Here is a 23795-nt window from a genome sequence, read left to right as displayed (position 1 = left end):
CGGCGCGGCACCTCCCGGGCCCTGATCGCTCTTGATTAGATTCGCACTCCTCAATACCCATCTGCGACTCCGTCTGCATTACAGTCGCTCTCAGGGGACGGCTCGGTCACGTTGGAGATGGGCTGCAGGGGGCAGCGATGCCCCCAACCAAGGCCAGCGACTCGACACGGTTTCTCCTCCGTGGGAGCGTGGACGTAACTTGAGCAGAAGTTGAGCACGTGTGTTTAGGAATCAGTGGAAACAACCAGCTCGCTCAGATGCTGAGTGTGTGGGATTGCTGCTGCTTCCCTGGTGGCCGGTTGGCTCCGCCTGTTGTAAGCTGGGTCTCCCTGGTCGTGGGCTTGGGGCCGGGGGGCTCAGAGGTGGGGACGGGGGTTCAGGCTATTCACCTGGAGGCGACCCTGGCGTGGGAGCAGCCCCTGCCCGGCCTGCCCTCCCCTGCAGTCCAGACACTGGACGTGGGCGCCCCGGGGAGTCCTGGACGCGTCAGTGTTGCTGCTCCGGGCCTGGGCCTGGCGGGCCACTTGCCACGTGGTTCTCGGCGCGGTGGTGGTGCGTTGGTCCTGGGAGAGCATGACATACACCCCCACCCGAGAAACATACCTCTCCTGATTAGCAGCCAAGTGGCAGCCCCGAGCGGGTGCTCAGCTGGGGGACCTGGGATTCAGACTCCCGCCCCCGGGCGTGGGGCCTTCATCATGTCCCCGGCCCTCACCGGTCACCTGCCACGGGACGTGCTTGCAGTTGTGTGCATCGGTTTGATCGGTAACGGTGCCGACCGATCATGAGTCTCCTCGTGCCGCGAGGCCCTCTGCCAGGCTGGGGGCACAGGCCGGAGTCTGGCTCAGCGGTGGCCCCACAGACGCAGGCTGAGGTTGGCTGCTCCCGGGGCTCGCGGTTCCAGTGGGAAGGATAGGGCCACGGCCTACTTTTAGGGCCATCCCAGATGTTGTTTTGTTTATCTTTTTAATCTGTCCTTTCTCCCACCTGCTCATGTGTGTATCCACCATCCTTCTCTCTACCTCCCATCCATCCATCTATCCACTCACCCACTTACCTATCCATTCATCTAGCCACCCATGCATATGTTCATCCACCCATCCATCTATCCACCCACCCACTCATCCATCCATACATCTATCCACCCACTGTCCCATCCGTCTATCCACCCACCCACTCGTCCATCCATACATCTATCCACCCACTGTCCCATCCGTCTATCCACCCACCCACTCGTCCATCCATACATCTATCCACCCACTGTCCCATCCGTCTATCCACCCACCCACTCGTCCATCCATACATCTATCCACCCACTGTCCCATCCGTCTATCCACCCACCCACTCGTCCATCCATACATCTATGCACCCACTGTCCCATCCGTCTATCCACCCACCCACTCGTCCATCCATACATCTATGCACCCACTGTCCCATCCGTCTATCCACCCACCCACTCGTCCATCCATACATCTATCCACCCACTGTCCCATCCGTCTATCCACCCACCCACTCGTCCATCCATACATCTATGCACCCACTGTCCCATCCGTCTATCCACCCACCCACTCGTCCATCCATACATCTATGCACCCACTGTCCCATCCGTCTATCCACCCACCCACTCGTCCATCCATACATCTATCCACCCACTGTCCCATCCGTCTATCCACCCACCCACTCGTCCATCCATACATCTATCCACCCACTGTCCCATCCGTCTATCCACCCACCCACTCGTCCATCCATACATCTATCCACCCACTGTCCCATCCGTCTATCCACCCACCCACTCGTCCATCCATACATCTATGCACCCACTGTCCCATCCGTCTATCCACCCACCCACTCGTCCATCCATACATCTATGCACCCACTGTCCCATCCGTCTATCCACCCACCCACTCGTCCATCCATACATCTATCCACCCACTGTCCCATCCGTCTATCCACCCACCCACTCGTCCATCCATACATCTATCCACCCACTGTCCCGTCCGTCTATCCACCCACCCACTCGTCCATCCATACATCTATGCACCCACTGTCCCGTCCGTCTATCCACCCACCCACTCGTCCATCCATACATCTATGCACCCACTGTCCCGTCCGTCTATCCACCCACCCACTCGTCCATCCATACATCTATCCACCCACTGTCCCATCCGTCTATCCACCCACCCACTCGTCCATCCATACATCTATGCACCCACTGTCCCATCCGTCTATCCACCCACCCACTCGTCCATCCATACATCTATGCACCCACTGTCCCATCCGTCTATCCACCCACCCACTCGTCCATCCATACATCTATGCACCCACTGTCCCATCCGTCTATCCACCCACCCACTCGTCCATCCATACATCTATCCACCCACTGTCCCATCCGTCTATCCACCCACCCACTCGTCCATCCATACATCTATCCACCCACTGTCCCATCCGTCTATCCACCCACCCACTCGTCCATCCATACATCTATGCACCCACTGTCCCATCCGTCTATCCACCCACCCACTCGTCCATCCATACATCTATCCACCCACTGTCCCATCCGTCTATCCACCCACCCACTCGTCCATCCATACATCTATGCACCCACTGTCCCATCCGTCTATCCACCCACCCACTCGTCCATCCATACATCTATCCACCCACTGTCCCATCCGTCTATCCACCCACCCACTCGTCCATCCATACATCTATGCACCCACTGTCCCATCCGTCTATCCACCCACCCACTCGTCCATCCATACATCTATGCACCCACTGTCCCATCCGTCTATCCACCCACCCACTCGTCCATCCATACATCTATCCACCCACTGTCCCATCCGTCTATCCACCCACCCACTCGTCCATCCATACATCTATCCACCCACTGTCCCATCCGTCTATCCACCCACCCACTCGTCCATCCATACATCTATCCACCCACTGTCCCATCCGTCTATCCACCCACCCACTCGTCCATCCATACATCTATCCACCCACTGTCCCATCCGTCTATCCACCCACCCACTCGTCCATCCATACATCTATCCACCCACTGTCCCATCCGTCTATCCACCCACCCACTCGTCCATCCATACATCTATCCACCCACTGTCCCATCCGTCTATCCACCCACCCACTCGTCCATCCATACATCTATCCACCCACTGTCCCACCCGTCCATCCACCCACCCACTCGTCCATCCATACATCTATCCACCCACTGTCCCATCCGTCCATCCACCCACCCACTCGTCCATCCATACATCTATCCACCCACTGTCCCATCCGTCTATCCACCCACCACCCACCATCCATACATCTATCCACCCACTGTCCCATCCGTCTATCCACCCACCCACTCGTCCATCCATACATCTATCCACCCACTGTCCCATCCGTCTATCCACCCACCCACTCATCCATCCATACATCTATCCACCCACTGTCCCATCCGTCTATCCACCCACCACCCACCATCCATACATCTATCCACCCACTGTCCCATCCGTCTATCCACCCACCCACTCATCCATCCATACATCTATCCACCCACTGTCCCACCCGTCTATCCACCCACCACCCACCACCCACTGTCCCCTGCCCGTCCGCCTGCCCGCTGCCCTCAGCTCAGCACTTGCTGGGACGCAGGCCTGCTCTCAGTCGAGCACCGTGAAGGTTCAGGTCGCTGCTGGGTGTAGTCCGTCTGAGCTTTTACCCTCAAGGGGCCCTCACAAGGCGAACTCAGGTACAGGCCCCGAGGCTGCCGCTGCCATGGAGACGTCAGGAGCCGCAGCCTCCCCGGGAGGCGGCTCTGGGGAGAGAGCACCAGACCAGAGCCCTGGCCTCTCGGGGATGGGGGCGGGGGAGGGCTCTTCTCTCGGAAACTGCGCCTCCATCCCCCAGGAGGGCGCCGTGCCAGTGGGTCAGGACCTGGGAGCCACCTCTGCCCCTCCCCACCTGTCCCATCCCAGCCTGAGCCCGGCAGGGTCTTCTCTGCCACCGAGGCCCTTGGTGGAGCAGATAGGGATGGGGGTGGGGAGAATCTCTTCTTTAAACACCTCTCTGAATTGATGAAGACAGAAAGGAAACTTTTGCCCGTAAAAGCCCATAAATCTTGGGCCCAGAGTGCTTGGACCAGTGACCCTTTAACATTCCTGAAAACAAAAGGGATGCGTCCTCACGGCCAGCGATTTACAGCCTGGGTGTTACTGGAATCTGGAGGTAAAAGCCAGCCTGCAGAGTGCTCCATTAGTTTTGAACGGTTTCCAGGAATAAGCTCGTGTTTAAATCTCCGGGTCGGGGCCCTGGTCCTGCAGCTGAGCGGATGGTGACCCCCCAGAAGGGTGTTTCTGCAGCGCCCCCCATGAGAAGCAGGGGCTGGAATCACGGCCTGGAAGCGGGGTTCATCCCTGGCCGCCCCTGCCCGCAGGGTCCCCTCCGACAGGCACTCTGCACGTGCGTGAAGGGCCCTGCCCCGGGCACCCTGCCCCGAGCCAGTCCCAGGCCTGGCACAGACCGTAGGGTGGGCGCCTCGGTGTCAGGAGACCTGGGAGCGCCTCTTCGCTCACTGCCCCGCACACCTCCACCTCCTTTCTTGCGCGCTCCGCCTCACAGCCTCTCCCAGCCTCCTGCCAGGGTCGGTCCTCTGGAGGTGTCCCAGGCCCCTGCCCGTGGCCCTCCCGCTCCTGGTGAGGCTGGGTGCCTGTGGACGGACGGTCTGAGGACATCGTGTAACTTGAGGAGATGGGAGGCCCCCGGCCTTCCAAGTGCCCAGGGTAAGGATGCTCCAGAACCTCATTGCCTTTGGCTTCTTTTGTAGAAAAAGAGCCCGAACCTCCCCCTCGCCTCCACCCCGACCTTCCTGAGTCCGGGCCCACATCTCCTTTCCTGGGTCAGAGTCCTGCCTCTGGGCCGCCAGGGCCCTTGGTGGGGCCGCGCGTCTCACGTGAGCCGTGAGGGGATGTGGTGACCCCGGAATTCGTCTCCAGAGCCTCTGTTCACCCTAGAAGGTTCTTTGTGTCTGGGGGGCAGGGACCCTCTTTCGTGGTGAAGCAGTCCTTGTCTGCAGCGTAAAGCCTGGGGGTGAGAGAGGGGCAAGGCGGCCAGAGTCCGCCCGCCCGCCTTCCGGGCGCTGCTGCGGGGCTCCAGAGGGAAGCGGTGGGGAGACCCCCGGGAGGCGGGCTGCGGGTGAAGGTGTGTCGCGCCCGCCGGCGGACGCTCCTCCGGGGGCCTCCGCTTGTCAAGCCCGCTGCTCCCACACTCAGCTCTCGGGGACGCTGGGCTTGTCACCTTCGGGTGCTTGATGTCACTGCAGGGGAATGCGTGCAGGTGAGGGTCCCTGCACAGACCCGACTTCCGTGGCTGAGATCCTGGGTCTTGGGGTTCAGGGGGATGGAGGGTTTGGTGCCGCTGAGCCCCCGCTGTGTGGACAGAGATCGTAACAGGAAGAGGCGCAGACGTCAGAGGCACCCGCTGCCGGGGGCTCTGTGCCGCGTCCTCCCAGCAGCACCGCCAGCAGCTGGGGCCCTGAGGCCCCAGGCCCACCCCGAGGGAGGGTGGAGCTGCTGGCTTCTGGAGAGCAGGGTAGTTGGGGGATGGTTTTCTTTTCTAGGTGATGTTGGTGATGGTGCCCTGCAGGTTAGGGGGCAGGGTGGGAAAGCGGGGGCCAAATGATCACCCACCAAAAGGGAGCGATGGGCTGGGGTGGGAGGGGAAGGTGGTCCTGGGGGCGGGGGTCTTACTGCTGTCTCGGGAGTGCAGTGCGTGGTCTGCGTTCCCAGAGCTGGGAAGGCGGGGGGACAGGTGTAGTTTGCGGGCCTTTACACGTTGTTATGGGTGGAGGGGTGCAGGCGGCCACGGGGCACTCAGGGGTGGTCTTCAGGGAGAGGCGAGGGGGTGGAGACCCCGGTGATGGTGATCCTTGGCCCAGAGGGTCCATAGGGGTGAAGAGGGCCCGGGCATGCAGCTTGAATGGCTGGGCAGAGGGAGGGTTCGCCGAGGAGCTTGGCAGAGTGACCAGAGGTGAGCTGCGGGCGGGGTGGGGGCAGGGGGGGTCTCAGGAAGGGAGGGTTCAGTAGGGAGGACCCGCACTGGGGAGCCACTGAACGTGGGGAGCGGACCACACGTGGGGACCCATGTGGTGACGCCGTCCCTGCCCCAGAGCCCAGCAGGGTAGCCCCGGGGTTGGGGGGCTGCTGGTCCCCGTGCAGACAGCGCCCCCAAGCTCCCAGAGCTCCGGCTGCCGAGACCACAGCCCCGCTCCCCTCTGTGACCCCCGCCCCTGATTTCTCGGGGTAAGCAGTTGGCGCTGCCTCCAGGCCCTGAGCCTGCTCTGCGGCCGCCTCGCCTCTGCCTGTTTGAAGGGGCGTCTCTGCCGCCTTGCCGATAAACGTGGGCCTGGCGCCTCCTCCTGTGAGTGGGCGCGCTTCCCGGCCCGGCGCCCCCAGTGAAGACGGCCCCTCCCCGGCGCACCGTCTGCAACCAGCCCCCAGCCCGCAGAGCTGAGGGGCCTCTGCAGGACGGAGCGGCGGCTCTGATCACCGTGCCAGGATTTTAAGTATTCTCTGTGTGCCGATCAGGCATCTCCTGGCCGCGTGCAGACACGTGAGACGCAGAGTAGCTCGGCCGGGGCGCTCGTGCCAAGCTTGTTTTCAGTACCTGAAGGGGTTTTGTCTTTAGACATCCTTTTTTTTGGCAAAGAAATGTGAAATTAATTGCAAGGACAGCGCGCCTCCTGGAGCCATCAGAGGCCCCCCAGAAGAGCGTTCTCCCGCGGTGTTGCCTTCCGTTCCCACCTTCCGGGGGCTGTCAGCAGCCACCGGGCCGGCCTGGCAGCTGGCCGTCCAGCCCAGCCGGCTGTCAGCGCCCTTCTATTTTTAGCCGTGGTTTGGTCCTGGAACTTGACAAGATTTTTCAAACTAATAACTGGATTGTCAAAGGAATCAGCTATCACGGAACCGTCTGGGAGAGAAGGGGCGGGAAGGAGGAGCCTCAGCCCCGGGCACCCGGCGCTGCCCGGGCAGCAGGGCCAGGTGCAGCCGCCCGGCCGCCCCCCCCCGGCGGGCATCAGTGCCCGCTCCCCACCCTGGCTGGCAGGGTGTCACCCTTGAGACACCCATGTGTCTCGTCCTGGACGCTGGGATTGGACCTGGGCGGGGACGCGGGATGGGACATGGTGAGTGGGGCCCCCCAAAGGAGCGTCCGCCCGCGAGGAGCCCTGGGCTGGCGGACTGACCTCCTCAGGTGCACCTTCACGTCCGCCGCGCATCAGACTGAACTGTTCCCTTTGATCTGTTGGCTAAAGGTCACTGGGAGTGCGCGGAAGGTTAACAGTCGGGAGTAGAGTGAGTCTCAGGTCTGGGCCCCGTCTGTGGCCCTGTCTGTGCAGGGCGGGTTCACGCGTGGACGGGTCAGGGTCTCCATCTTAGCCCAGCCCCTGCCCCCCACCCAGGGTCTCACCACCCTGTGGTCTCACCGTCTGGTCAGCTGTCAGCTCCAGGAGGAGGGACCAGCTGAGGTCCTTGGCTGTCAGTCCGCCAGTCCAGGACCGCCTGGTCCCACTGAGGCGTCCTTCTAAGTGTTGGGGGGGGTTGCATTGGAGGGAGAGTCCCCTCTGAGCACGTGGCCTCTAAGAGAGGCAGGGTCCTGCTCAGGTCAGGTTCAAGGCTCAGGAGAGCATCCCTGGGGGGTCACAGCCGAGCCGCAGGCATGAGCTAAGCTGTCACTAAGTCTCCTGGGGCCCTAGCTGCTTCTTTCTGGCTCTGGGGGTGTGGGAGGCCCCGGGACTGGTCATGGACACAGTGGGGAGGGCCCGGGATTGGTCGTAAGGTCAGCAGCAGCGTGGTGCTTGGCACAGAGTGAACGAACTCTGGGCCCAGGGTGGCCCGTGGCTGACCACTGGTGGGAGGGACGGCCCTGGGACTTGCTCTTCATGGTGACACCCACGTTCATGCTTTTCCTCGTCTGTAGCTGTCGCCATTCTGGGGGCAGAACTGGCCCACTCCTGCAGACCTCGCCATGTGGGCAGCCCAGGGCGGGGTCCCGTGTCCCCCACATGGCAGGAAGGTCCTGGCGGGAGGAGCAGGCGGTGGGAGGTGGCGCAGAAACGGGAGAGCCACGCAGGCGGGACGGTCACGCGTGGCGCCAGGACGAGGTGCCAGGTGCGTCCCGGGTTCCTGGCTCGTGGTGCCGTGCCCACGCCGTCCCCCCAACCCTGGGGCTCCCGAGCCGTCAGGATGCTCCCACGGCACAGCCGGCAGACGTCACTGACCGCTTCGGTTCAGTCCAGCCTCGGCTCCCTGCTGCCGGCCTGTTCCCCGTGTGCTGCCCGGGAACGTGGACTCAGGCCGCACAGCCCCTGCGTCGGCGGGAGCACAGCAGCCCAGCCCCCTGGCCGTCAGGCGTGGGCCGTCGCGCCGGGACCAGGACCCTTGTCCTGCAGAGCGCGTGGCCCCTGGCCGCTTGCCCGGGGGGCGGGTGGGAGGCCGGCCCTGCGGGCCAGAGCCGCACGTCCGCCTGCAGCAGGCATACAGGCGCGGTGCTGCGTGCATTGCGGCCGTGGCCACTCTGTGTCCCCAGCCCACTCGGCCTGGCGGTCACCCCGTCTCCGCCCCCTTGGCTTCCAGGCTGCCTGGCGCCTGTGCTCTGGTGTTACCCAGCGCTGTGGGGACAGGGCCATCTGCAGTGCGGGCGCTGAACTACCCAGGCCTCCTCTGCCTCGGGCGCCTCACCTGAAAGGCTGAGGACTTGGGAGAAACGCCCGAGGCCCGTCCTGCAGGAGTCCCGAGCCTGGGTGTCCCCCCAGGGTCCCCAGGGGTCACCTGGGACCGTCCTTCTGCTAGTGGCCGGGCCTCCCCAGCAGCAGGTTCTCCAGCCAAGCTGCCAACGGACCATCAGAACGCGGTGGAAAAGTGGAACAAAGCAGCTAGGCCTGCTCCCGCCTGTGTCCATGGAGGGACCGCTGTCTCTCCTACCCAGGGAAGGGGGGGACATGGTCATCGGCATGTGAGCCCGTAGCCCTGTCCTGATTCCTTTGCCATCTCCGCGCGTGGCCAGGATGTGAACCGCCTCTGGGCCCCGCCGCATGGGCAGAGTGGCATTGACTTGGGAGCCTTGAGGCACGTCCTCTGCCCGAAGGTCCACAGTGGGCGGCTGGTGCGGCCGTCACAGCTGCTGCCCGTGAACAGAAGGACCGCACTGAACCACCCAGTGCGGTGCTGTCCACCGGAGGGAAGGTGCCGTCCACCTGGGGGAAGGTGCTATTCACCGGAGGGAAGATGCCGTCCATCAGAGGGAAGGTGCCGTCCGTCGGGGGGAAGGTGCCGTCCACCGGAGGGAAGGCCTGCTGCGGGGGAGAGCTTCTGGGAACCTCACAGAAAGAGGAGCACAGGGGAGATGAATGTGAATATTAACATTTTATCTAACCCAGTACACGTACAATGTTATCTTTCAAGCTGTGCTCAAGATAGAAGTTAAGAAACATTTCCCAGACTTTTGTTCAGACCACGTGTTTGAGATCTGGGGTGTGTTCTGCATGGACCCACGTGTCCACCGAGACCCCCGCAGTGGGCGGGCAGAAGAGCTGCAGCCAGTCCCACGCCCGGCCAGGCCCCTGCGCTGAGCTGAGCACCGTCTGCCTGGTAGTAGTTTGTCTGTCCATCTGTGGCCTGATTCCCACCTCCACCACACGCCAGCCCCAGAGGGCAGAGCCTGAGAGGTGTGAGCCCAGACCGGGCCATGTGACGAGCATGTGCCCTGATGTGGCCCGGGCATGGGTGGTCCTGGGACGTGGCCGGCAGAGTGAGGGCCCTTTCTGCTCCGGGAACAGACCTGCACTTCCTTCATCACACACGATGCCGTTTGTATCAGACGTGAGAATTTGACAGTCCAGTCCAGGCACATTCAAAGGCGGTGTCCTCCGTGGCACCTTGGTGTCCCCTCGGAACGAGCTGACATGGCCGGCCGGAAGGTCAGCGGCCTTTACCGGAGTGTGTGCTCGAGCGATCGCCCAGGGGTCAGCACCGCGTGCCGTGTGCTTCGTGGGGGGACATGGGGTCACCTGGGCCTGCTGGTGTCCTGGAGGAGACAGATCATCCGGTGACGTGGGTGAGGACACTGGGTTTGTGCCTCCAGAATTCCCTGGGTCGCAGTGGCCGGGGGCAGGCTTGGCCCATCTCCACGTCTGACTGCGACCTTGCTGCCTGACATGCGGGAGCCTCTGCACGGGGCCACACAGACAGAACCTGGGGCCTGAGAGGGGGCCCCTGCCCACCCTCGCAAACGCCAGGATGTACCGTTTTGTCCTTCCTGGGAGGGTGCGCACGTAGAGATGATCATACTTTGCAGATGGTAACGTAATGCCTCTCTCTGGACAAATGAAACCGTTTTGGCAAGAAGTCCCCGAAGCCGTAAACATTATTTGCTCTTTAACATTGGAAGGCTCAGTTCTTGGATCCCACCCAGAGGCAAAGGCAGAAAGGATTGCCTGGAAGAGACATCCGGCAACAACCTAGCTCAGGGCCCGCCCTGCAGCCTGCCTCCCTCGCAGGGCCCCCACGGCCGGGGTGGTCCCAGCAGGGCCTCCAGAGGGGACCCCCTGATGGAAGAGGCAGCCAGCCATGGTCCACATGCTTGTGAGATGACATCTAGCGTGTCCGGAGGACAGCCAAACACCGAGAACTGGGCCAACCCAAGATTCGGGCCCCCGTCCTTGGTGCCAGGCATGGCGGGCCCGTCCTCAGGGTGACTGGCACTTTGCTTGGGGCTGAGGCCCCCGGGCTGTGCGGCGGGGTGACACCATCACTCTGGCCCTCCCGACGGCCGCAGACGGCGCGTGCCAGTGTGGGAGAACAGTGACACATGGCGGGTGCGCTGAGCCGGGGCTTTGTGGCCGGGGTGGCATCTCGTGGGCACAGTTGGTGAACCATGAGAGTCGGTCCCAACAGAGAACCGTGGGGACCCGACCCGACCTTGGTTCCTTCCGACCTCAGAGCTGTGCGCAAACCGTCCTCAGCTTTCATCCTGTGAACGTGGTCACCGTTTACGGAGAAGTTAAGATGAAAAACAGATTGCCCTTGCGGTCTGCTGCACCGGGCCCTCCTTGCCGCTGTCTCGTCCTGGGGGCAGCGGGCGCCCCGCGTTGTGACCCAGCGACAGCGTTGTGACCGTTGGCCTTTCCCCAGACGACGTGGCTAACCCCGGGCCGCTCCGGGGCTCCCCGGTCAGAGACACCGCCGCCCAGCACGTAAATAAACCCTTTTTAAAAAAGAAATCTGTATTTAGGGAGGTGTTTGGCTGTGTTCTCTGCCTCCCGTAAAGGTCACCCGGATAGATTTTTCCTTCTTTAAGCTTCGCAGGCTGCGGAGCGCGGGGCATTTCTATTCTCTGTCCATCCAGTGAACCTGGGGGACTAAATTAGATTCTGAAATTGAGTGTGCAGTGGAGTTGCTGAGTTACCGTAATGGGAGGGTATTGCTTCTCACCTTGCAAGTAGCGAGGTCATGATAATATGAAGCGAAGTGGATTAAAAATAAAACCAAAGGTATTTATTTACGACCTGCTCGGAATTGGATTGGCATCCGTGTAAGTTGCATCTAATGGTGAAAGACAGCAGATTGATGTTGATGTGTCCCCGGAGACACTCTGCCAGTGAAATTTGCTCCGTGAATTCAATTTAAAGGCCCCCAGAAAGGGTCCAAAATGCAGGAGGAAATGGGGACGAGCAGCTCCAGGGAAGTCACATTAGCGGCGTGTCCTGGCGCGCGAGGCTCGCGCTTCGGGAGGGGGGAGACGGCCCTGTGATGGGGGGTCAGGGGACAGCAGGCCTGGCACAGGCCCCCGTGTCACCCAGCACCAAGCACCGACGGCCCGTCGGGAGCTGAGACCCTCTCCTCGGTGGGGAACCCGCGGCCCCGAGCTGGTCAGCAGTCTACCCGGCCCACCAGCGGGTGCAGCACAGCCAGGACCTGGGCCCGGGCCTGGCCTCTGGGTGCCAGCCCTGAGTGCCCAGGGGGTGGCCTCCACATCCCCCAGCAGTCCCTGGACCCCAGAGCGCCGGGGCAGCCGGCGTGTGAGGCCCGGGGCTGGGCGGTGCCGCCCTCCTCCTCCCAGCAGGTCAGGGGGGCTGCCTGGGGCGTCTCCTCCCGGCTGCAGGGCTGAGGGCCTGTCGGGGTCGACTTGGGGGGACAGGATATGTGGGGCTGGGCAGCTGCAGGGCATCCGCCCCCCGCCCCAGCCCCCCGACTGCAGGCTGGAATGTTTTCCCAGGGCCCCTCCTGCAGGGCCCCGTCGCCCCACCCTGCTGGTCACCACCTCTGACCCCCTGTCTCTGCCCCCCAGGAGCTGGTCACCCCCGGGCCCCCTCCCCCCACACTGCTGATCACTCAGTTGGGCCCCTTCCCCCACCCTGCTGGTCGCCTCCTTGGGACCTCCTCCCCCGTCCTGCTGGTCGCCCCCGGGGCCCCTTCCCCCCACCCCGCTCCCCGCCCCCTCTGACCGCTGTCTGTCCCCACAGGAGCTGCTGCTCTTCCTTCAGAACCTGCCCACCGCCCACTGGGGTGACGAGGACGTCAGCCTGCTGCTGGCTGAGGCCTACCGCCTCAAGTTCGCCTTCGCGGACGCCCCCAATCACTACAAGAAGTGAGGCCGGCCCACCGCAGCGGGCCCCCCATGCCGGGCAGCGCTGCTGCCGCCGGCTGCAGGCCTCGGCCAGGGAGGAGGAGAGGAGGCCTTGCTGGAGTGGCCCGCCGGGACGAGGCGCCGGCCACGGGCAGGGCTGGTGAGGGCGGGCAGCCTCCGCCTCCCGAGATACCAAAGAGCCGGGGAGCGGCCGGCCGTGGGGCCCCCGGGGCCAGCGCCCCGCCCCCGGCCCCGGAGCGCCCTTGCCAAACGCCCACCTCGTGCGCCCCGCCCCGGGCAGCCTGGGAGGCAGCCCCCCTCAGAGGCCTGCTGTCCGGGCGCTGGGGGCAGAGGGAGGTGGCAGCCCCCTCCTGCCTGCTTGGAAACTTAAACATTCTATTCTGTTGAGCGAAGAGAATAAAGTACAGACAAAGATGTTCAGTGAAGTGTTGCGCTAAGCCATGACACCTCTGTGCCCTCCCAGGCCTCCCCTGCGGCCAGGTTCCTGTAACTTGGTCCCTTTACTGGGCCATGTTCCTGCTTTCTTGGCGTAAACTTGCCCGGAAGGCCGACGGCCAGCCCGGGGCGACTCTGGCTGCAGCCGCCAGCTGTCCGCAGCAGAGAGAGGGCTCCAAGTTGCCTTACTTTGCACCCACAGCCTCTGGAAAGAGGGAACCGGCCCGGGCGGTCTGCCGTGGAGCACACGTAGGTGGGAGCCACTCCGCGGGGCCAGCCTCAGTGTGGGCCGGCTCTCAGGCTCCCCTGGGCCCCTGGGCAGGCGGGTGCAGCCCCTCCTGCCCCGCAATCAGGGCCCTAAAGGACCCTGGCCCTCCTGTACCCCGCAGGGCTGGAGCGGCCCGAGCCCCTCCCCGTGCCGGGTGTCCGGGCGCGAGTGGACTTGATCCGCTGGTCGTGGGGCGGCCAGCCCAGCCGCACAGTCCCGCCCCGCCCACCTGTCTTGCTCCCCACAGCTCCTCTGCCTGAGCTGGGGAGGACACGGCAGGGGCTTGTGGCCGCTGGCACCTGGACACGCCCGTGGGGCCCCGGGCCGCAGCTACAGCTCCGACCCCCCGGGACAGGCCCCCAACCTCAGCGGCCACTTCTGCCCTCAGACTCCCGTCCGCTTGCAGCGTCTCTTTCCTGTCATGTGCCAGCCCTCGGGGCGGGGGCAGGGGGGTCAGCCAGGCCACCGCCCCGTCTTTGCACAGAGGCTGAGGATCAGGACAACAGATACACGTGTGTGATGGTGCGAGCTCCTTGTTTTATGAAAAGGGTTCCTGGGTCATTACACGTGCGTAGAAGTCAGCACAAAATATTGTACAAATGTCAGAAGCCCCCAGGTCAGCTGGGAAACCTGCTAACCTTAGGCAAGACAGCGCCCCCACCCACCCCGGCATCAGGGGCTCCTCACCCCCCCCCAGCTCCAACAGCCCTGGCCCGCTGCTGCCCCCCTGCCTGCGCCCAGTTCTGGGGAGAGGCCCCCTGCTCGGCACTGCCCGCTGCGCTCAGGTTGTCCTTGAGGCCAAAATGCTGGGAACAAGAAAGCCGTGACCCTGGCGGCAGCTTGTTTTTCAAATAGGAAGAATCTACGAGGCTTAGTGAGGCTCTGTGCTTATTTTCATGTGTACATACACCTGAAGCTGAACGTGAGGGGTGTTGGTGGGGGTCCTTGGAGTCTGAGCCAACCAATCTGAAGTGATTAAAGACTGTTCTTTCTGGAATACAAGGTGTGAAACACGGAATAAAGGTGCAATGAAACCCCAGCCTCGCCTGTGATTCCCGGACTCTCCTGAGGGGGCGGGGTGTCCTTGCCAGGCGCCGGCTCCTCGGCTGTCTGCTCTGAGGCCGGGCAGGAGCCCAGCCCTGCCGCAGCTGCTGGGCCTTCCGTGCAGGCCTGGGGTCCTGGGCCCCGGGCCTTCTGTTCTGGCCATGGGGCCCCAGGCCTTCTCTTCCAGCCGGCTGCAGTGTGCCCGGCCTGGCGCTGGTTGCAGCACGCACACTCTTGCTGATGCCTGCCAGGGCCTCATGGGGACCTGAAGGTGCAGACCAACAGGACTCAGACTCAAGCTGGACCCCAAGCCCAGGCTGCTCCATTTGGGTGTCAGGGTCTGGCCGACCCTCATCTCAGCCACTATTGGTCTGGGGGCAGAAGGGACCCCCCCCCCCAATCTGGCCGTGGTCCTTCCATTGTCTGCTCGGGGCAGACACTGGGTCCCGGGCCCACCGCTCCCGCTCCTGGGACCCAGGACACACCCATGCTTCCCGCCCCCCTGCCCCGGGCGCCCCGGCCGCCTGTCCTCTCGTGTTGGTGAAGCAAGGCCCCATGAGCCCCGGCTTCTCAGGGCTGCTCTTGTACCCCGTCCTCCGGGCCCCCTGTGTCTGCCTTCTCCCCCCTCACCGGGGGGCCTGCAGGGCAGCACTTCCCTGTCTGTCGTCATCTCGGGGTAAGGGCCCATCCCCAGGGGCGAGCTGGAGGCCCCGGGGGGCTGTGTGTCTGTCATACAGGTCCATCCCCAGGGGCGAGCTGGAGGCCCCGGGGGGCTGTGTGTCTGTCATACGGGTCCATCCCCAGGGGAGAGCTGGAGGCCCCCGGGGCGGCGCTGTGGATCTCTCCACCCTGTGTGAGCCTGGCTGAGCTGGGTGGACCCCCGCAGACCAAGGTGCGGGCTCAGGGCTGCGGGTGGAGACCCACTGTCCCCCACCACGGTCAGGAGGCGGGAGGCGTCAGGCTCAGGTCCCGGCTCAGCACTGGTGACAACCGTCATTTGTGTCATTGATGGCGTTTGTGGCCTAGAGGTTAGCTCCTCAGGCCCACTTGGGGGTCCCCGAGCCCCCATGGGCGGCTCAAACCCCAGCCGTCTGGGACAGACCCCTGACTTTGGCTGCAGCTCTGACCCACTGTGTCTCACCCTGCCCGGCACCCTGCCCGTGGGCCCCCGAGCTGAGTGGGAAGGGCTGGGGGGGTCAGGTGCCAGGGAAGGCGGGTCCTGGGCGAGGGGGCGATTTGCGCTTTTGAAGGTATTCGGGGGTGAAAAGGGCTTTGTGCTGGTGTGGCCTGTGCATCTGAAATAGAATCCCCTTGTGTTTGAGTGAACTGTTTCCACTGGCCACACGGGGGCGTCTCCACGGGAAGCTGAGCCCTGGCTAAGCCACTCCGAGCCTGGGCCTCCGGGCCCGTCCACCCTGAGTTGGAGGTGACCGCCGGTCCGCAGCCCAGAGGGTCAGCTCTCAGGGCTGGTGCCGGGTGACGCTTGCTCAAAGCGCCAGGCAGCCGGGCCCTCCCTGAGCCCCCGCCCAGCTGCCTCTCCCCTGCTGTCCCCTCCCCAGTGCTCCCCTGGGCTCCTCTGCCCCTCTCAGCTGCACGGCCTTGTCTCACTTGCCCTGTCGCCTCACCCCAGCCCTGTCCCTGGCACGGAGACGATCTCCACAAAGATGCCAAGGGAGCGCTCGCAGCCACTCTGTGCCCATGTGGCCGTGCTCAAAGCATCTAACCCCCGAACCTGTTTCATTGACAAACTGAGGCTAAGTACTCATTTAGTAAAAAAACAAACCTGTATGCCAAAGTAAATTCCAGATGAATGGATCTAAATCTAAAAAAAACAAAAAAAACAAACCCAAATACTCAAAATAGAAATAGATGGATGTTTTTATAACCCAGAATGGTGGAAGGCTCTCTGGTCAAAACAATAAAGACTGGTGATAAACATCTATAGTTTGTGGCACAAAAACACGGTGCAAGGACAGCAGAGCTCAAAAACCTCGAAACACAAAGAGAGATGGTAACAAGCCTGGCAAACGTCCCTGTGACCTAGGTGAGACGGGCTGAAATTCCATCACAGGTACCGAGTGCTCGGCAATAACTGGAAATGATAACGCTTGAAAATAAAAACGGGCACAACACAGGAAGTAGGCAGTTCACAAACGGAAGAGGAACAAGTGCCGACAAGAAGCTCACATCGTTCATTCATAGTTTAGAGACGTGAAGACGCAGTCACGAACCATCTGACGGCTGAGCGACCCCGGCTGAGGGTGTGGTAAGTTGTTAATGGCAACAGAAACCAGCCACCCACTCTGTAGTCGTCCTATTTTGTCCTGGAAATTTGGCGATGATTTTTATTGTTTTTACTTTGAAACTATGACGTGTGCTATTGTGTGTGTGTGTGTGTGTGTGTGCACGCTCAGTCGTGTCCGACTCTCCGCATCCCCATGGGCTGTAGCCCGCCAGGCTCCTCTGTCCATGGGGTTCTCCAGCCAGAACACTGGAGTGGGTTGCTGGTTCCTTCTCCAGGGGATCTTCCCGACCCACAGATAGAACTGGCGTCCCTGCATCTCCTGCCCTGGCAGGCGGGTTCTTTACCACTAGGGCCACCTGGGAATATACACATGTATGCTATTGGGTTGGCCCAAAAGTTCGTTCGGGTTTCCTGTATGTTACGGAAAAACCCCAGTGAGCTTTTTGACCAACACAGCACTGACAGACCGCCAGCAGGCCACGCATCACACATCTGGGGACAGTGAGCTGTCACAAGGCTGAAGCCAGGAGCCGCCACCTCCGTCAAGAAGCAGCGCGTGGCCGGCACCCCGGGCCTCCCAGGTGCCCCCTCCCCTGGCTGGATGCCACCCTGACATCCGACCCCATAGGGTAGTTTTCTTGCCAGTAGACTGTTCTCCAGAGGGGCCAAGGGGAGAGACTTCTGCAAACACCTTCCCCGTCTGGGAGCGGTCCCTGCAGTTGGGTGGCGGTGGTTCGTTCCGCCCTGTCTGTCCTTCCCGTTAGTGCGAGGATGCCGATTTATCCATTCCACTGCGGCCAGGCACTTGCGCTGTTTCCCTTTCGGGGCTGTTGTAAATACTGCCGCCCTGAACATCTGCGTGCACGTCCGTGGGCGAACACCTGCCCGGTTCTGCTGGGTGTCTGTCCACCCAGGGGAGGAACCCCACGGCCATGTGGGGTGCGTATCTTCCACTTTAGCAGATGATGGCAAACTGTTTGCCAAATGTATTCCGGTTTCCACCGGTGTGTTGTGAGGGTCCTCATTCCACATCCTCACTGCCAATTCTGGGTGTGGGTAGCGTTAGCCTTCTCGGGGGGCTCATTTATCTCCATCAGACTGGTCCCCACACCAGCCCAGAGTTCATGCCATCTCTCTCCTAACGCCCATCATGTGGCCGAAACTGCTTCCTTCCCACCGCAGCCAAAACAGAGAGCTGCTTAATACACCTCGTTACGCTAATATCACAAGCATTTTCTCATATCATTAAAATTATTCAAAAACATGATTTTAATGACTGCATAATATCCTGTTGCATGGATTAACATAATTTGTTTATTCCCTGCCTGTACACCAAGTTGCTTCTTTTTTTTTTTTTCCGTTTGCAAATGATGCTGAGACAAACGTCTTCGTTTCTGAACCTTTTTCCACAGTAGGTTTCTAGTAGTGGAATTCAGTCATTCTTGCCTAATGGGTGGGTCGGCAAAGTGACCGCTGCCTTCCTGCCCTGGTGGAGACCCACTCACCTGAATTACTCGAGAACATCTCGGAAAATACAAGTTTAAGAAATGATTTTAGAAGTTAAGGGTAACTTATAAAAGAATAGACAGAGATAGTATAACTTCCAGAGGGGGAAAAGGAAAGCTGGTGAACAAAACCCATCCAGTCAAGAGGAGATAGGAAGGGAGCTGGGGAGCGGCGGAGAAGGAATCGGGTGAGTAGGAAATACGAACCTGGCCCAGGGATGTTCAGACGTGCAAGTGAGCGTGACAAAGACATGGCTTACGCTCACCTCTTCAAGGAGATTCACATCGCACTTCTTAGAAAACCCTGTAAGATCCAACAATACGCTATTTATGTGAGATACATCTGAAACAAAATGACGTAAGATCTGAACTAAGACGATGAAAAAAATAAATGGGAGGGAAATACTAAACAAAAGAAAACACGGCTGAGAATACCTGTCTTCCCCAGAAAGATACGAGAAGAGTGTTCACAAGCACAGAGGGTTGTGTCCTGTGATGAAGAGAAGGCCTCAGTGAGCCATGGGCCCACATTGATAGGGCAAAAGACCCCAGCGGAAAGCAGAAATTCACCTTTCCCCAGCATGAGCAGACTGCAGCGCCCCGGCTCCTCTGCCCTCCATTGTCTCCTGGAGTTTGCTCAAACTCACGTCCCTTGAGTCGGTGATGCCATCAGCTTACATTAGTCTACTCCAAAAACTAACTTTGGTTTCATCAGTCACTTCTATCGTTTGTTTCTTTTCTACTCCAGTAACTCCTGCTTCTCTTTATTATTTTAACCCTAATGGGTTTTTATTTTTGCACCTTTGCTCTCTTTTGCCAGCTTAAGTTGAATGTTGAGCTACATTCTTTTAAATATTTGTCTTTCAATAAGACATTTAAGGCTATAAAGTCTCCTCTACTTACTATTTTATCTGCTCCCCACAAATTTTGATATTTTATTCTTTCACTATCATCTTGAAGGGCTTCCTTGATGGCTCCGATGGTAAAGAATCTGTCTGCAATGTAGGATACCCGGGTTTGATCCCTGGTTAGGGAAGATCCCCTGGAGAAGGGCATGGCAACCCACTGCAGTGTTCTTGCCTGGGGGATCCCATGGACAGAGGAGCCTGGCGGGCTGCAGTCCGATGGACAGAGGAGCCTGGCGGGCTGCAGTCCGATGGACAGAGGAGCCTGGCGGGCTGCAGTCCGATGGACAGAGGAGCCTGGCGGGCTGCAGTCCGTGGGGCTGTGAAGAGTCGGACATGCCTGAGCGACCAACCCTGCTACTGCTGCTATCATCTTGAGATTTCCATTCTGATTCCATTTTTATGATTATTTGTATCTATAGGGGGCTTTGGTTCTCTTTGGTTTTGATTTCTAATATCACTGCATCATGGACAGAATGTCTGTATACTGTTGAGGCTTTTGGTTTATTAAAGGTTCCTTATAGCAGGCCAAATACTTGTAAATGTTTTTCATGTGCTGGAAATAAATGCACAATCCTTTGTGGACAGCAAAATTCTTCCTATTACATCACACCTTTGTTTCCATTTAAATTTCTCTTTTCAAGCCTTTTTCTTCCCTAGGCCCACATTTTCTGTAAGAGACATGTTAATCTGTCTGCTTATGCTGTGGAAAGGTGAATTTCTGAACCTCAGTCCCTCAGTCGTGTCCGACTCTCTGTGACCCCGTGGACTGCAGCCCACCAGGCCCCTCTGTCCATGGGATTCTCCAGGCAAGAATGCTGGAGTGGATTGCCATGCCCTCTAGGGGACCTTCCCAGCCCAGGGATGGAACCCAGTTCTCCCGCATTGCTGATGGATTTTTTACTGTGTGAGCTGCCAGGAAAGCCCATACGTACTAGGGGTTGAATAAATATTTGTTGAATGAAAACTAGACACATTTCTAAGGGATAAAATTCAACCATATTAAGAAAAAAAAAGGAGGCAAACTGTAGGTGCTTAAAAATCATAAACAACAGAGAATGAGAAGATAAGCCACTGACTGGGAGGAAATATTTGCAAAAGACAAATCTGATACATGACTGTTATCCAAGATACAGAAAAACTCTTAAAGGGCAACAACAAGAAAGCAAGCAGCCTGATTAAAAAAAGGGCAAAAGACCTGAACAGACGGGTCAGCAAAGAAGATACACAGATGGGGAAAAAGCACGTGAAAACCCCACATCCTCTGTCATCGAGGAAACACAAACTGAAACAGCAACAAGACATCACTACACAGTTGTTCCTGCTGCTGCTGCTAAGTCACTTCAGTCGTGTCTGACTCTGTGCGACCCCACAGACGGCAGCCCACCAGGCTCCTCTGTCCACAGGATTCTCCAGGCAAGAACACTGGAGTGGGTCGCCATTTCCTTCTCCACACACCTGTTAGAATGGCTGAAATCTGAAGACTTGACAACAACAAATGCTGGGGAGGGTGTCGGGCAACACAGCTCTCGTCGTTGCTGGCGGGATTGCAGAATGGTGCACTTTGCTTTTAAACGTTTTAAAAATTTATTTTAGTGAAGTATGCTTGAGTTACAGTGTTGTGTTAATTTCTGCTGTTAAACAAAGTGATTCAGTTATATGCATATATGCAATCTTTTTTATATCCTTTTCCATTAGGATTATCACAAGACATTGAATAGAGTTCCCTGTGCTACACAGCAGGAAGGACCTTGTCGTTTATCCATCCTCTGTGTGATAGTTTGCATCTGCTGATCCTAAACTCCCGATCCTTCCCTCCTCCACTCACCTCTTGGCACCCACAGGTCTGCGCTCCGTGTCTGTGAGTCTGCTTCTGTCTCATAGATAGGCGCATTTGCATCATATTTTAGGTTCCACATGGAAGCGGCATCATACGGTGCTTGTCCTTCTCTGACTTCACTTAGTATAATGACCTCCAGGTCCACCCGTGTGGCTGCAAATGGCATTATTTCATTCTTTTTCATGGCTGAATAATATTCCATTATATACATGTGGTGCAACCACTTTGGAAGACAGTTTGTTGTTTTCCTACAAAACTAAACACACTCTTAACCATATGATGAAGCAGTTATGCTCCTTAGTATTTACCCAAAGGAGTTGAAAACTTATGCCCATGCAAAACCCTACAGACCAGTGTGGATTCATAATTGCCCAAACTTAGAAACAACCAAGATGTCCTTCAGCAGGTGTGTGGATAAACAGTGGTCCATTCAGACAATGGAATATTCAGTTCAGTTGCTCAGTCATGTCCGACTCTTTGCAACCCCATGGATTGCAGCACACCAGGCCTCCCTGTCCATCACCAACTCCTGGAGTTTACTCAAACTCATGTCCATCAGGTCAGTGATGCCATCCAACCATCTCATCCTCTGTCGTCCCCTTCTCCTCCTGCCCCCAATCCCTCCCAGCATCAGGGTCTTTTCCAATGACTCAACTGTTCGAATGAGGTAGCCAAAATATTGGAGTTTCAGCTTCAGCGTCAGTCCTTCCAATGAACAGCCAGGACTGATCTCCTTTACGATGGACTGGTTGGATCTCCTTGCAGTCCAAGGAACTCTTAAGAGCCTTCTCCAACACCACAGTTCAAAAGCATCAATTCTTCGGCGCTCAGCTTTCTTCACAGTCCAACTCTCACATCCATACATGACCACTGGAAAAACCATAGCCTTGACCAGATGGACCTTTGTTGGCAAAGGAATGTCTCTGCTTTTTAACATGCTATCTAGGTTGGTCATAACTTTCCTTCCAAGGAGTATTCAGTGCTAAAAAGAAACAAGCTTTTGAACCATGGAAAGATATGCAGGAACTTCAAATGCATTAATAAATGGAAGAAGCCAGGATGCATACTGTATGATTCCAACTCAATGACCTTCTGGAAAAGGCAGAACTATGGAGACAGTAAGAAGACCAGTGGATGTCAGGGACTGGGCGGGGGACGGGGTGGCAGGAAGGATGGGATGAACAGACAGAACATAGAGGACTTTTAGGGCAGTGAAAACCCTCTGATGACACCTTATTGGTGAATACATGTCATGAGGTATTTGCCCAAACCCACAGAACGTACAGCACAAGAGTGACCCCTAGGGTCAGTGGTGGGCTTGGGCGATGGTGACGCGTCCATGCAGGTAACAAGTGTCCACCCGGCGGAGACGCTGATGGTGGGGGAGGCCCTACACGTGTGGGCAGAGGGGGCTCATGGGGAATCTCTGTACTTCCCTCTGAATTTTTCTGTGACTCAAAAACCTCTCTAAAAACTCCAGTCTATTAATTAAAAAAAAAAAAAATCAGGACTTCCCTGGTGGTCCAGAGGCTAAAAGTCTGCCTGCAGTGCAGGGGCCACAGGTTCAGTCCCTGGTCCGGGAAGATCCCCCGTGCTGGGGGCAGCAAAGCCCGGGCACCAAAGGTCCTCAGCCTGTGCTCGCGACGAGACGCCACCACAGCGAGAAGCCCAGCACCGCGGCCGGAGGTCAGCGCCCCGCTCGCCGCAACTAGAGAAAGCCGGGGCACAGCCGCAGCCCCCGGTGCAGCCAAAAACAAGCAAATAAATATACAAATTAAAATAAGTGCATCCTATGAGCAGCCTTGTACCTATGAATTTGAAAACCTGGATGAAATGGAGAATTTTAATAAAAATACAAATTCCAAAAATTGACTCAGGAAGGAAATAAAAACTGAGTAGGACAATAATCACTGAACACCTTGAACAGGTGATCTCTCATCTCCGTCTCCAAAGGTAGCATGCCAGGTGGTCTTACAGCCTGTTCTACTACACCCCGGGCTTCCCTCGTAGCTCAGTCGGTAAAGAATCTGCCTGCAATGCAGGAGACCTGGGGTCGATTCCTGGGTTGGGAAGATCCCCTGGAGAAGGAAATGGCAATCCATTCCAGTATTCTTGCCTGGAGAATCCCATGGCCAGAGGAGCCTGGCAGGCTACAGTCTACCGGGCCGCAAGAGTCAGACACGACTTAGTGACTAAACCACCACTACTGAACCCCAGTGATCAGAATTTAGCAAAACAACACCTGAGGTGGGGGCTCCAGACCCAGCCCGGGTGGGGGCTGGAAGCCTTGGCTGCACCTGGCCGGCCTCGGATGGTGCCAGGCTGGCCCCCACTTTCACAGGTGGGGCCTGACTTTTTGCTCCCAAGATCTGGGCAGGGGCTCTGCGTCTCCGAGGACCTGAAAAGGTTCCCGGTGGGGCTTTAACCAAAGAGTGGTCCTGGGGTCTCCTGATAGCAGGGCCTGGGCCCCCGGGAGCCGCTGCTGGCTACAGCCTGACCCATGGCCCACACCCAGCAGGGATGGAGCTGGGGGAGCCAGGCCAGGAAGCAGCCACAGGCGGGGGTATTTGCTGCTTTTAACATTTTATTTTTTTCCATTGAGACTGCAGGCTGAGAGTTCACAGGGCCCTAGGCCCCTCCACGTGCCTTGGTGTTTATAATTCAGCTTTTATCTAGAACTCATTAGCACTGGGCTGCCCCATGTTTATGTGGTTTTGAACTGGATTTGGGTGTCATAGAAGAAAATGTGGACCTCAGTGTCTGGGTTAATTACAGCCTGTGATCAGGCCTTAGTGTTCAGTGACCTAAACTGGGAGTAGATTTATCTTAAAAATAAACAGAGAGAAAGGGAGCGGTGCTCACTGTCAGGAGACCACAGCCTCCTCTTGGAGGTGGGGGAGCGGCTCTGCAGACTTCC

The 23795-nt window shown here is 58.6% G+C and overlaps 1 protein-coding gene across 2 annotated transcripts in view; it reads left to right on the top strand.

The window, feature by feature from the left end:
* The window catches only part of TBC1D22A (TBC1 domain family member 22A), a 267796-nt gene extending 253418 nt beyond the window's left edge, over positions 1-14378 (top strand). For both annotated transcript variants that reach the window (XM_043880662.1, XM_043880661.1), the window contains one exon: positions 12512-14378. In XM_043880662.1, the coding sequence (XP_043736597.1) occupies positions 12512-12640 (129 nt within the window). In that variant the 3' untranslated portion in view covers positions 12641-14378. The remainder of the gene's footprint in view (positions 1-12511) is intronic.
* Positions 14379-23795: the final 9417 nt, after the last annotated feature.

Source organism: Cervus elaphus, chromosome 22 (assembly GCF_910594005.1).
Source record: "Cervus elaphus chromosome 22, mCerEla1.1, whole genome shotgun sequence".
In the NCBI taxonomy this organism is placed as follows: domain Eukaryota; kingdom Metazoa; phylum Chordata; class Mammalia; order Artiodactyla; family Cervidae; genus Cervus; species Cervus elaphus.
The sequence above is the reverse complement of the archived record's forward strand: the minus strand, read 5'-3'. Positions and strand labels throughout refer to the sequence as shown.